General features: G+C 34.0%; 1 protein-coding gene across 1 annotated transcript; it reads left to right on the top strand.

The window, feature by feature from the left end:
- The first annotated feature begins 890 nt into the window (after positions 1-890).
- Positions 891-7368, top strand: LOC147405478 (uncharacterized). The gene is made up of 7 exons (XM_086433229.1): positions 891-944; positions 1995-2477; positions 2890-3039; positions 3198-3311; positions 5077-5124; positions 5210-5643; positions 6662-7368. Exons 2-7 carry the CDS (start codon positions 2030-2032, stop codon positions 7253-7255), a joined length of 1788 nt encoding a protein of 595 aa, XP_086289355.1. The 5' UTR covers positions 891-944; positions 1995-2029; the 3' UTR covers positions 7256-7368.
- The last annotated feature ends 6645 nt before the right edge of the window (positions 7369-14013 follow it).

Raw genomic sequence — 14013 nt, 5'->3', positions numbered from 1 at the left:
TCCTCAACTTTGGTCTTCTTTAAAAGATTGAGTCATTTACATCAGCTCCTGTATGTTTTGATAAATATTAGCACTCAATTCAGAATATGTATGTATCACACGCATAGAGCAATAGATCTTTTTCATTGAGATTTAGGAGTAAAGATGTGTGGTTATGTGGTCTTACCACGTCAGCCACATATCAAAACCACTTGTATTCATCATTATTCTTTTTCTTACAGTTATAAATAAGAATAATAATTTTCAAAGTTGAAAGTCTTCACTCAGTTGATACTCGGTTGACGTGACACGGACACAATCATAGATCCCGTTCTTGGGACACATAATTACATTTTTATGGGGATGTGTATTTTTTCTCAACCCTTCAATTTTTAGGTTATTTAGAAATTCTTCCCTACAGTTTGGTGAGTATTTGTGATGCCTCACTTAAGTTTTCAATCTATTGACATGTCCCCTTTCTCCTTTTAAGCTCTATAATAAAATCTTCTACTTCTTAAACAAAAACTGACTTCTTGCGTTCAACATTCCCCTACGTGGTAGTAGGTAAAGACTCAGATTTTTTGACTGGTATCTCGAGGAGATAATCTATGGCTCTTTATCCACTGCCACATCCCCCATACGTTGAATGCAGTGTCCAAGATAGTCAGTTTAGAACAACTCTTTTTCTTATCATAACGACGACTTGATCAGAATTCCATGGTTCGTTTATTATTATAGGTTAAAAGGTAGACTTGGAAAGTCTTTTTTTTAATGAAACTTGTATGGCAGCTCATGACAACTAGAAAAAAGTTATAATTAATCAGTCAATTAAGGGCGAATCTTGGCTATTTAAGTAAACTCACTCACTCACTCTCTCCACCACCACTCCCATTGTCAATCTCGCATGATGGATAACTTGTCGTTGTCCCAACATGATGGTCAAGAAGATTACAATATCAAGCATGGTAATGAAACTAAATTAATTTGCTTTAGTTCGTGATTGTTGAATAGTTTTCTCCTCGAACTTTTCTTTTTAAAATCGATCAAAGGTATACTAAATCGATTATTTCCGAGTCATGATAATCTGACTCTCCTGACATGCGGTGTGCCAAAACCATAGATTTCCTCTCATTTGGATATACAACTACACAAATTTATGGAGGTGTGCGGTTGTGTATCCCAAGGGATAAAATCTATGGTTCTGGCACACACCCACGACTCCCTTGGGGAGTCGATTGAGTATGTCGCATGGGAGAGTTATATCATCACCACTCTTTCCGATATGAGTTGTGATAATATGACTAGCCAGGTGCCATACTAAATCGACTTCCTGAAGTGACAAGTTCTGGAACAGTAGATATGTACGCCTCGGGATACACGATTGCACTTTCTCATAAGATTTGTATCCCGAGGTAGCCATGTATCCCAAGGCATATAGGTCTACGGTTCCTGAACATGTCCACATTAGGGAGTTGATTGAGTATGCCACCTAGCAAGTCATATTATCGAGACTCTTCCAATATTGTGACCTGCGGCCAATGTGCTAAGTTCAAAAATATATTAGAGCATTGTTCGTATGTTGCTTACCTTTTGCTTCAATCTTCAGCTAGAATTATATGATTCCCCTTAATTTGTAGATCAGTCTGTCTAGACTTACTAAGTTAGTAAGGATTCCACCCTTATTAAGGGTCTTTGGGCTCACCTTGTGGCATCCAAAAACATGATGGGATGCTTAGGGTTGTAGAGGACAAAATTCAGTGAACTTTTAGGGGGGATAAAAAAAAAATCAACCTTGAATTTTAATTTTAAATTTAGGAGTTTAGTGGAAGTTTAGTAGCCGTCCAGATTTTAATTTTTTAAATCTGACTTTTTGCCATGAAATCAAGAGGGCTTTAGTGTTGGGTTGCCAATGTGGTAATCCATTTTAGCAAAATGGCTCTTAGTAAGGCTTAAAATCAGATTTTGAGTGAATACTTGTAAGTTTATTTTTAATTTTCTTGATTATTATTTGACAGACACAAAGAACTACATTCCTCTGCACAAAGCCGCGATGAAAGGGGATTGGAAAACAGCCAACGAATTCTTGAGATCAGATCCGAGCGCGTTATTAGAAAATATTGAACTTGGTGCAAGCACAGCTCTCCAAATTGCAATACGTGCAGGGCACATATTGTTTGTGGAGAAGTTGGTGCAATCGATGCCCATAGATGCTTTGAAACTGCAAGACGGTGATGGTTTGACTGCTCTTCACATCTCAGCTACTTCTGGGAAAGTTAGTACAGCACGTGCCTTGGTGAGAAAGAATCCCGACTTACTACAAATATGTAACAATTTTGAAGAGCTGCCAATCGTTCTAGCAGCTAAGTTTGGTCATAAGGACATGGTACGGTATCTTTATTCCAAAACATGTGATGAAGATCCTAAACATCATTTTAGTCCTAATGAAGGCAGACGTGGTGTTGCGCTTCTTAACTATATGATACTTGCTGATATTTATGGTACGTCCTTTTTACCACAACCAATTCAAGTGTACCAATTGCAATGTGAGGCACAAGGATTTTACTAAGGTTAATGGCTAACATCATTAAACCATTTAATGTTCTTAGTAACATTGATCAATGGGGGTCATGTCTGAGGTAGGGTTGTCAATTAATAATTAGATGATCGACCTCATATGATAAAATTAAAATTAATAAACATCATATATTTAAACAAAATACATAATATTATTTATGTACGGGTTGTTTGTTTGTTTGTTTTTTTTTTTTATATCGCGGGTATCCCCAGCCCACCTTCAACCAACCCCATTGATGAATCCCAAGAGGAGAAAATCACTTCCTAGTAATGTTATCTGTCTATAAAGAGGTGTCAACCAAGACTAACGATCCATTTTCTCTGATCCTTGTGTAGATGTGGCCCTCCTTCTAATCCAGAAGCAACCAAGCTTAGCTATAACTGAAGATTATTGGAACCGAACACCACTCCTCATGTTGGCTAAAAGGTCCTCAGCTTTCAAGAGTGGAAGTCATCTGGGACTTTGGCAACGTTACATCTATTCATGTTAGTCTCTCAATACAATCCCAACCTTTATATTTTTGTTTCTTTCCATATCCTTTTTATTTGGAAAACTTATATTCGTGATTTTTAAAATCATTGGAGATTGAGATGCCATGATTGATATGTGCTTTCTTTTTTTCAATTGTATTTTGTGTGTCAAGTGATTCCTGTAGGACAAGCATTGACTCCAAACCATCATAAAAGTGGAGATATGGAGAATCCCCCATTGCGCTCTAGTGACTACACTTGCAGCTATTTGACCCAAATATATCAAGGTATGTTGTATGTCTTGGTTTTAGTGGTTCAAATAATTAGATGTATAATCATGTTAGATCTTGTAGTTGGTTTCCTCTTGATCTGATTCGTGAACAAATTCTTGTGTTGTGTGTGATTTCTATTCTCTTTTCTACCTCATTTTTCACATAACAACCATCAATCATGGTGGTAATTATTGTTTGAGCATTGAAAGATTGATTTTTTTTTTTTTTTTTTGGAAGGTAACCGGGGTTTAAGTGGACCCCAGCTGACTAAGAAAAAACATTACAATAATAAGAAAAAGTAGAAGAATCATTATCTATTGGTCTCATATAACTCATCAAAGTATCACCGGCACAAAGAACTGCTAAATCCCAATGATCGAGTTCTTATTGCTCAAGAGCCTATGAATCTATATTGATAGAGTTTTTATTTTGAGCTTTGAATAGTGATCAAGCTAATCTTGGCTTATAATGATCAAGTCCTTGTTGCCCAAGAGCCTATGAATCTATAGTGATATAGCTTTTATTAGTCATCAAGCTAATTTTGGCTTATAGATACCAAATCATGACACAATTGTGAACCATCTAAGTTTTGACACACAATATCCTTCCTCGTTTCTAAGCATGACGGTATGTATTATCGCTCATTTCTTTTAGACGGGAAAATATTTGATAAATACTTTCATCTTATAAACAACACGGAAAAACCTATGGATCTTCATCGACAATCATATTTTTAAATGGAAATTGATTCTGCAAGAGGGACGCAATACAACAGTTAAGGCTTATCATTTTTTCTAACCTCGTTTTGAAACTGTATAGTCAATGTTCTTATCAGATATATATCATATCATGGGTATGGCATTGGCACCCCTTCAAAGGTGTGATTATAATTATAAAGTATCCGTTAACAGTATGGCACACTTTTTCTTCTTCTTTTCTTTCGTTATATCTTTTTGTTGATAATTACCTATCCTTGAGTCTTTTAATGAAAAAGCGCACATAAAGGAATTTAGACATTGGTTTTCCCAAAACCAATGTTTAAAGATCATACATAGATCAATGTCTAAAGTCCATACATTTTAGCGTGATCTCTTCACCTGCGAAAAACTTCAGTTTTGATGTCATTTTTTCAACAAAAAAAAAGAGACAAAAAAAGACTTTAGACAGTGGTTTTTAAATGATGTCTATAGGAATGATGTTTATTCTTCTAATGAAAAAGTGTGCATAAAGGGGTCTTAGAAATCAATTTTACCAAAGCCGATGTTTAAAGTTCATACATAGATTGATGTTTAAAGTTCCGCACATTTTGGAATGATCCCTTCACCTGCAAAAAGTACACTTTAGATGTCGTTTTCAAAAATCGATGTCTACTTTGTAAAGTGAGCTAAAAAAGACTTTCGACATTGATTTTTAAACGATGTCTACAGAAGTGTTGTCTATCCTTCTAATGAAGCGCTTGTATAGGGCTTTAAACATTGGTTTTCCCAAAATTGATGGGAAAACCGATGTTTAAAGTTCATAGATAGATTGATGTCAAAAATCCGACACATTGTGGTGTGATCCCTTCACCCCAAAAAACTGTACTTTATATGTCATTTATATTAGATCCCATGAGTTGAGGAAGTGTATTAGATTATAAAGGCTAGTCCTGTTAAATAAATAGGCATGATATATTGAATCACTCATAAAAGGAACATTCTTAAGTAATTTTTTTTCTCCAAGTATGCTTCTTTGACTAATTACTAACTTATATTAATCAAGCTTTGTTTGTGTATGATAGTTCTACAATGGTTGAATGGGCTACTTTGGAGTGTCATAAATGAACTAGGTATGTAACCATCACCATCACCATCACCATCGCCTTAGCCTTGAATCATTTTCCTCCTTTTTCATTATATCTCGGTTGATTGCAGTGCCAGGCGTCAAGGAAGTTTATTACACGAAAGTGATGAATACCCAAGCCTTGGAACTTCTCCACTGCATTTGTACGCAAATATCTCTTTTGGATTTTCAATCGGAGATGGATACATTATTAAGGTCACCAGTCATATTAGCTGCAGAGAGTGGAAATGTGGAAGTTTTTACGAAATGCGTTGAAATTAGTCCGACTGGATTTTTGGCTAGTTACGACACTGACGTCAATGTTCTTCACACTAGTATCCAACATCGTCAAGAAAAGATTTTCAAGCTCATAAAACAGATGGGTGCCCTTACCATTATGGCCGAGAGATATGATTGCGAATATAACAACATCCTGCATTGTGCTGCAAACTTAGGACCTGACGCTAGACTAAATACAGTCACTGGTGCAGCACTACAAGTGCAAAGGGAACTCCAATGGTACCTGGTGAGATTTTTCTCAAGTTTCCCTTCTCTTCATTTTTTTACTTTTAAAATTTTTTTGCGAATAATGAATGGTATGTAGTTATTGTGATCCATGGTTTTAAAACTCGTTTTGATGTCTCATCTTGGACAAGTTTTCTGATATGTTTGAGTCGTCTCGTTCAACAATGAGACAAATGAACCCTGGTTTTAAATCTCGTCGGATATATTTGGGTTATCTATCCGTCTTGTTGGTGGACGATATCAAGATATATTGGACAGGTCATCCCAGTCTTAGACGAGATTTAAAACCAAATTGTGGTCCTTCTCCTTCCAACACCTTGAGATCACCTATGTGCGGACTTCAATTTGTTGTAGACGTGACCTTGTTTGCTATTGTTTTTTGTTACCAGTGTAGTACATCCAAAAAAGTTTTCAATGCTTAAATTGGAAACCTCTTCTTATGATATTTCTTTCGTTATTTATTAGAGCTGCAACTCGAGCTCAGATCGATTTTACGCATCTTAACTTGTGCCCTGAGGATGAATGTTAACAAAACTCTTTATGAGAATGTGTCAAACAGGGTGCATGTGTCCTGTCCCAAGATACCCTTTTGTCCTCCCTTAATTCAAGCAAGGAAAATGTTGAACACTGCACTGACAGGGGCGGAGTTAGTAAGGAGCTGGTGGGGGCAATTGCCCCCACAGAACTTTGAGATACCCTATATTTTCAACTAATTACATGCCTCATTTGTCCCCACTCCCTCACCTCTCTCCCCATTTGCCCCCCGCCCCCCCTTTCAAAATATTTGCCCCCCCCCCCCCCCCTTCAATTTTTTTTTGATGACATTGCCTTTTGAATTTCTCCCTAAAACCATTCATCTTCAAGTTCTTCAACTATACAATTAACCATAGTTTGCCCCCACTACAAGAAAATCCTGGCACTGCCCCTGTGCACTGATGTGGCAGTGGATAGAGAACCATAGATTTACCTTTACAGTTAATTATATTTCTTATTGACATTGGTACTCTATGTCATTGTAGGAGGTCGAAAAGATTTCACAACCTATATTGAAAGAACGAGAAAACTGGGCCCGAAAAGAACCTAGACTACTGTTCACTGAGACACACAAGGACATGGTTGAGAAAGGAGAAAAGTGGATGAAAGACACGGCATCATCATCCATGGTTGTAGCTACCCTCATTGCTACAGTGTCATTTGCAGCAGCATTTACAGTTCCAGGTGGCAATAATAATGATGATGGCACCCCTATATTTTTGAAGAAGAAAAGGTTTATTGTCTTCGCTATTTCAAATGCATTAGCGCTATTTTCTTCATTGACTTCAGTGCTGATTTTTTTTTCCATCATCACATCTCGCTATGCTGAAGAAGATTTCCTGAAGTCTCTACCTATGAAGTTGTTAATCGGTCTTGCTACGTTGTTCTTCTCCATAGCAGCAATGATAATAACATTTAGTGCCACCTATTTTATCATGCTTGGGCACCAATTAGCATTGGTTTCCCTTGTTGTAACTTTCCTTTCTTGTGTCCCCGTGTCATTGTTTTTATGGTTTCAATATCCGGCCTTTGTCAGTCTGGTTGTATCGACATATGGCCCTAGTGTCTTCGATCGTTAAAAGGATAAAAACTGCGATTGTTGGTATCCATAAATGCATTTGTAAGATGATGGGCTTACAACGTCAAAAGTACCACCAAGATGGAAGGATATTTCTAGTGATTCCCAAGAAAATTGGATCCATGATTGTTGCATGGCTTTAACTGAAGTAATTGATTCATGCTTTTGTGAAATGCAGTGAATTGGCAGCATTACTGTTTAGATTTTTACCATCGCGTTAGTTCAAAAACTACTTTAGCTTGAGAAGAAATTATGTTCTCAAAATACTAGAAACACTTCGCTTTCCTGGACATTGCCCGTGGCAAGACCATTTGAAATTTTTTTAGTACAAATTTCTCCTTTGTGGTTCCGGTGTCATACTCTATAGTCTTTGGTTTATTTTAAAGAATATACTTGTAAGCAATTAAAATAATAAATTGGTAAGACATAATCTTGTTAGTCTATCTTTTATGTCTGCCATGATTTTCAGATTTACAACATTTAAGTAACCCTATGTTAATGTTGCATTTGAAAATAAATAATATATTAATGGTATTGGACATTTTATGTCTAACATAATTGGACAATATATTATTGTTTTGCTATTTGTACTCAATCTTTGAAGTGAATATAGGTACTTTTGTCATTAAAAAGTATTGGACATTTTATATCCAACATTATTGGTCAATATATATTCGTTTTTGCAATTTGTACTCAATCCTTTTGTAGTGATGAGGAGTAATTTTGCCATTAAAAAGCGAAATATCTTTGAATTTATCACTAACTCAAAACATAAGGTTTGAAAAGAGTTATTTCAATTTAAGAGAGTTTTTTTATTATTATTTATTTTTAAGCATAATATAAAGGACTCAATTAATTAAGAAAGCTTTATTAACCAACTAATTTTTACTTGTAACTCAACAAACTATATGTTAATTACTCGAGATTTTTTGCAAAAGTTGTGCAACTTTTGCAAAAATTACGATTCCAATACACTTTTTATTTTAACTCCCTAAACATGTTTTCGAGCGAGTTCACTAGTAGGTATTCTAATTCAAAATTATGATCTCAGTGATAAAAAAAAGTGACAAACTTGTTGCTAAATTTAAAGAACGAATATCCTTGAATTTAAATTGACCGTGTCGCTAATAAAAAAGTGACAATTCGCTGGTAAATTTAAAGACAAATGTCCTTATTTTCTAACGACAAGATCACTAGCTCAAAATTTCATCACGCAACGAACTCTTGAAAACATGTTTTGGGAATTAAAATGAGTAGTACCAGGCTCAGAATTTTGTCATATTCAAGACATGAAATGATAATTTTCCCATTACTCAATTTGAAAAGGATTGGTGTGCCACTAGAATGTATCTTAATTATATCTCGGTTGAACTACATAAAAGCGGGGCCCAACCTGTTTCAAGTAAAGGTCAGATTCGCCTCCGTTACCACCTACTATATTATTCATTTCCTTCATATTTTATAAGGGTCCGACTTAGCCCTACTAAGTAAGATTTCAACTCTTACCAAGGGTCATTGACCTCCTCTTGTAGTATCCAAAACATGATCCGATGCCTTATTGTTGTAGAGGACAAAATTCTATAAACTCTTAAAAATGAAGTTTAGGATTAAAATTGGGGTGTAATAAGTAAAAGTTGGAGTGCCAATAGCGGTTCTCAAGATTTAAGAGATTGAAGGTAAGAGGCAGCCATTGGCTTAGAGCATGACTTACTTGCCTTTCCAGCTTCTTCTTTTTTGGATTGTTTTGCTTAGGGTTGCAACCTGAGCTAGATCTTCTAAAATTTGTTTCAGCTCAAGCTAACTCGAGTTGGGTAATTTTGGTGATTTGGTCCAGTTGGGTTCATTGAATAACTCTAATTTCATTTTGATTAACTAATAAATTTTATATTTAAAAAATAAATAAAATCACATACAACCTTTAAATTCATCATTAAATAATATTTAGAGATGGGTCATGATCTCTTGACATCTAAGAGTGACTCATGAAAAATAGCCCGCATTAATGATATCTAATTATTCACAAACAATAATAATAAAATGGAATAAAAAATATATAATTGATATTAAATATTTATATATTAGTGTATAGGCCCGAACTCTCAACCCGAATTGGAGTCGGGTTGAGATATTCAAACTCAAGATCAATTCATATTCTACATAACTTGGCCTCGGCTTGTCCGTCAATCGGGTTGAGCTTAGGGTTAAATTCGAGCCAGCCCGCCCAAATTGCAGCCCTAACATTTTGGTGATTAGGGTTATTAGGGTCATTGAAGGACCAGATTAGTTTGAGAATAGTCCGATAAGGATAGGATCGGATCTAGAACCTAGGCAACGCTTAATGGATCGGACACTTGCCATATTGGACCTGTATCAGATCTTAATAGCAGGATCCAATAGTAATCAGATTGGGTGCAGATTGGATCATACCGAATTGATGTACAAAATCTAAATAAATTTTATATTTTAAAAATATAATTTATATACTTTCTCACAGTCTATCAAATCTTATCAGAACCCAAATCATTTATCCATAGTTATTTAAGAGGAAAGAGAACCTAGGATACTGAGTGGGAACCACTTGATTGGTCCCCCAATACAAATCAATTGGCTCCACTTAGTTCATTTTTGAACCCAGTAAACACTTCATCACTAATTATTATAATTTTCAAATTACCTCTTGATCTGATTAGTTGCAACAACTTGATTAGACGGTTCAAATGGTTCATTTATTATTGTAGGATTTTGATTGTTGACCAAAAAATGTCAATTTTTTTGGGTGAATTTAGACATGCCCTTCACTTTTGGTGAATATTAGAGATACCCCCTATGTTTTAAACTTGATGCCATGATGATGCATCCTTTCACCTCAGTCAACTTCTAGTAAAAAAAACCCATGGATTTTTTTCCCCTACAACCAGTCAAGTTCTAGTTCCTCAATCTCTATGGTATCTTTTTGTAATCTACTCAACCTTCTCTTCAATTCAACATTTTCAACCAAGCATTTAACCCTTTGTAGAAGATCTTAGAATTTGTTATAAAAAATTCCATTAATTTCTTCTTCCCCATAATTAAACTCTTCAATCATTTTGATAATTTTAATCTAGGCAGATTTACCAAAACATGGACAACTTTTCGTTTATTTACCAAAACGGTACACTATTCAAAATATTTCCGAAAACGGTAATTTTACCGTTTTCAGAATTAATTTTTTTTACCAAAACGGTAAAAACAGTAAAATGTATTTTTTTTTACCGAAAATACCCTTTTTTTATTTTTTGACTTAAATTACAAAAATAAAATTGATTTTGGTAAAAAAAAAATTGTAAATACATATGATTGTTGGATTACCAAAAGAGAGTGAATCTTTTAACTTGGATTTTCATTTTTTTAAGGTTAAAATTATAAATAAACATGTAAAACAAAAAAGGGTATTTTCAGTATAAAAAAAATACATTTTACTGTTTTTACCGTTTTGGTAAAAAAAAATTAATTCCAAAAACGGTAAAATTACTGTTTTCGGAAATATTTTGAATAGTGTACCGTTTTGGTAAATAATTTCAAAAACTCTACCGTTTTGTTAAATTATTCTTTAATCTATTCAACCCTATCTCCAATTTACGATTTTCCACTTTGCCTTGTCCTATCGTAGAAAACCTTAATTTTTTTCTATCCAAAATTAATTATTTTACACTTCAACAAAAATCCATTATTTCTTTGAGATTTGAAGATTGAAGTAGATAAAATCTTAAGTTTGAAGATGATAGTTAAAAGTTTTACTCGAAGGAGTTGAAGGTGAAGTTTGGCTAAAGATTGAAAATGGGGACATTTGGATTTTTTCCCATTAGTCTATTAAAAAGTTCGAGGTCAAAGGAGGCACGTCATCATCAGTTTTAAAACACAGGAGACATCTCTAATATTCACTAAAAATGGGAAGGCATGTCTAAATCTCCCCTTACTCTAAAAAAAAATGAAACTTGTATGAGATGGTGGGTGGGCCACCTTAGATAGAATTTGTGGCAAGACATGCATGACAACAAGAAAAGAATAATCAAACAGTGACTCTGGGTCCCATAAATAAAAAAAAAAACAAAAAACGAGTGAATTTTGGCTATTTAAGTATTATACAACCAGAAAAGTATATTCAGACAATGCTAACTGCAACATGATCCAAGTACAATCAAAGAGTGAATCTTGGTTGTTTTAAGTAGACAAGAAAAGTCCTATAATCAAATAGTGAATCTTGGTCCCATAAAAAAAAGTATACAACCAGAAAAGTGTATTTGAAGAAAACTAGCTTCAACATGAAGAGAGTACAATCAAAGAGTGAATCTAGGTTATTGAAGCAGACAAGAAAAGTATAATCAAATAGTGAATCTTGGTCCCATAAGAGCAACTCCAATCCAAGGCTTCCAATTTTATCTTTAAATTGGCATCTACTTCATTTTGAAGACTCTAAACCAACTTTTAAACTCTTTCCAGCCTCGCCTTTATGTCACTATTCCTTCTCTGAAATACTATTCACTCACTCACGAAAATAGAAGGTTAAAACTGGTATTTATGAAAAAAATGAGATATAATAGGTATTTAAAAAGGTAAACAGTAATAGAAATTCGGCTTAAAAAATTCTGTCTCAACTCTATATTTGCAGACGCGGACATGTACAGTGATATAGAGATGAAATCTTCATTTTGAATGTTTGACCAGTGAATGTTAATTTTTTTTTTGGGTGATTTTGACGTGCACATACCACTTATGTTTTGAAATTGATGACATGCATGATGCATCTATTGACCTCAGTCTTCTTAATAGACTTATAGGAAAAGACCTAATTGTCCTCATCTCCAACTTCTGGTAGAAAAACTCTTGATTTTTTTTCTCCTAAAACCAATCATGTTCTAAGTTCTTCAATCTCTATGGTATCTTTTTGTAATCTAATCAACTTTCTCTTCAATTCATCATTTTCAACCAAGCATTTAATCATTTGTAGAAAATCTTAGAATTTTATTTTTTTAAATTTTAAAATTCCATTATTTTCTTCTTCCCCATCTTCAAGTTCTTCAACCTCTTTAGTGATTTTAATTTATTCAACCTTGTATCCAATACATGGTTTTCCACCATGCCTTCACCTATTGTAGAAAATCCTTTTTTTTTCCTACCCAAAATCCATTGTTACACTTCAACAAAAGTCCATTTTTTTCCAAGAGGTTTGAAGGTTGAAGTAGATAAAATCTTAAGATTTAAGATGATGGTTAAAGTTTTTATCGAAAAGTGTTAAAGATGACCAGTTTTGAGAAGAGAAAAGACAGTTTTTTGGCTAAAGGTTGAAGACGAAGACATTTGGGTCTTTTCCCATTAGTATATTAAGAAGCCTGAGGTCAAGGGAGGCATGTCATTAGTTTTTAAATACAGGGAATATTTTTAATATTCACCAAAAAGTGGAGGGTATGTCTAAATAACCTTTTTTTTTTTTATAACTCAGGATCCTATTTCTATAAAATAGGATAACACCTCGCTCCTTAGCAAGCCATTCACGCAGTCGAAGGTGTTTGAATTCCAATAAAAAATGTACCCGTAGATACCTAACATTTAATAGGAACGGGATACCGTTGTGGATCGTGAATTTATTTATTTATTTATTTTTTTAAAATGAAACTTGTATGAGATGGGGTTGGGCCGCCTTGTATATGTGACAACTCTTGACAACAAGAAAAGTAAAATCAAAATGTGACTCTTAGTCCCCTAAAAATAAAAACCAGTGAATCATGGCTATTTACGTATACAACAAGAAAAATATATTTGGAAACTGCTAGCTTCAACATGAACAAAGGACAAATAAAAGAGTGAATCTTGGTCCCATTTTTTTTATAAAAAAAACAGTGAATCTTGGCTATTTAAGTCTACAACCAGAAAAAGTGTATTTAAAAAAATGCTAGCTTCAACAGGACCAAAGTATAATCAAAGAGTGAATCTTGATTATTTAAGTCTACAAGAAAAGTATAACCACTTAAATAGTTAATGTTGGTCTCATAAAATATAAAAAATAAAACAGTGAATTTTGGCTGTTGAGGTATACAACTCGAGAAGTATATTTGCAAAATGCTAGCTTTAACATGATCAAAGTTCAATCAAAGAGGGATTCTTGGTTATTTAAGTAGACAAGAAAAGTATAATCAAATAGTGAATCTTGGTCCCTTAAAAAAAACAAAAAAGAAGAAAAAAAAAATGGCTCTTGGCTATTTAATAGCAACTCCAACCCAAGACTTCAAATTGGCATCTTCTTCAGTTTGAAGACTCTGAACCAACTTTTGAACTCCAACCAGCCTCATCTTTAAATCACGATGCATTCTCTAAAATACTATTCACTCACTTACAAAAAAAAAAAGGGAATATAATAAGTAAGGGACAAAAATGGTATTTAAAATATATTTCATAAAGGAAGAAGGTCAAAATTGGCATTTATGAAAAATGGGATATAATAGGTGTTTAAAAAGGTAAATAGTGATAGAAATTTGACTTCAATAATTCTCTATCGGTTCTATATTTGAAGACGTGAACAATTATATAGAGATGAAATCTTCATTTTGAAGATCGGTTGGAGGTTGGTTTGGAAGACTCCCTCTCTAAATATAGAGATTTGAAGACAAGTATATTTGGAAAATACTAGCTTCAACATGACTAAATTACAATCAAAAGTATTATTTGGAAATACTAGCTTCAACATGACTAAAATAAAATCAAAGAATGAATCTTGGTTATTTA

This window comes from Akebia trifoliata, chromosome 3 (genome assembly GCF_017979445.1).
Source record: "Akebia trifoliata isolate Shusen 1 chromosome 3, ASM1797944v1, whole genome shotgun sequence".
Lineage (NCBI taxonomy): Eukaryota > Viridiplantae > Streptophyta > Magnoliopsida > Ranunculales > Lardizabalaceae > Akebia > Akebia trifoliata.
This window is presented reverse-complemented; position numbering and strand designations above follow the sequence as displayed.

Coding starts and splice junctions, on each gene's coding strand:
- LOC147405478 (XM_086433229.1), top strand. CDS start 2,030: ATGAAAGGGGATTGGAAAACAGCCAACGAATTCTTGAGATCAGATCCG. Junction 5,125..5,209: donor GAGTGTCATAAATGAACTAG/GTATGTAACCAT, acceptor GGTTGATTGCAG/TGCCAGGCGTCAAGGAAGTT. Junction 5,644..6,661: donor GGGAACTCCAATGGTACCTG/GTGAGATTTTTC, acceptor ATGTCATTGTAG/GAGGTCGAAAAGATTTCACA.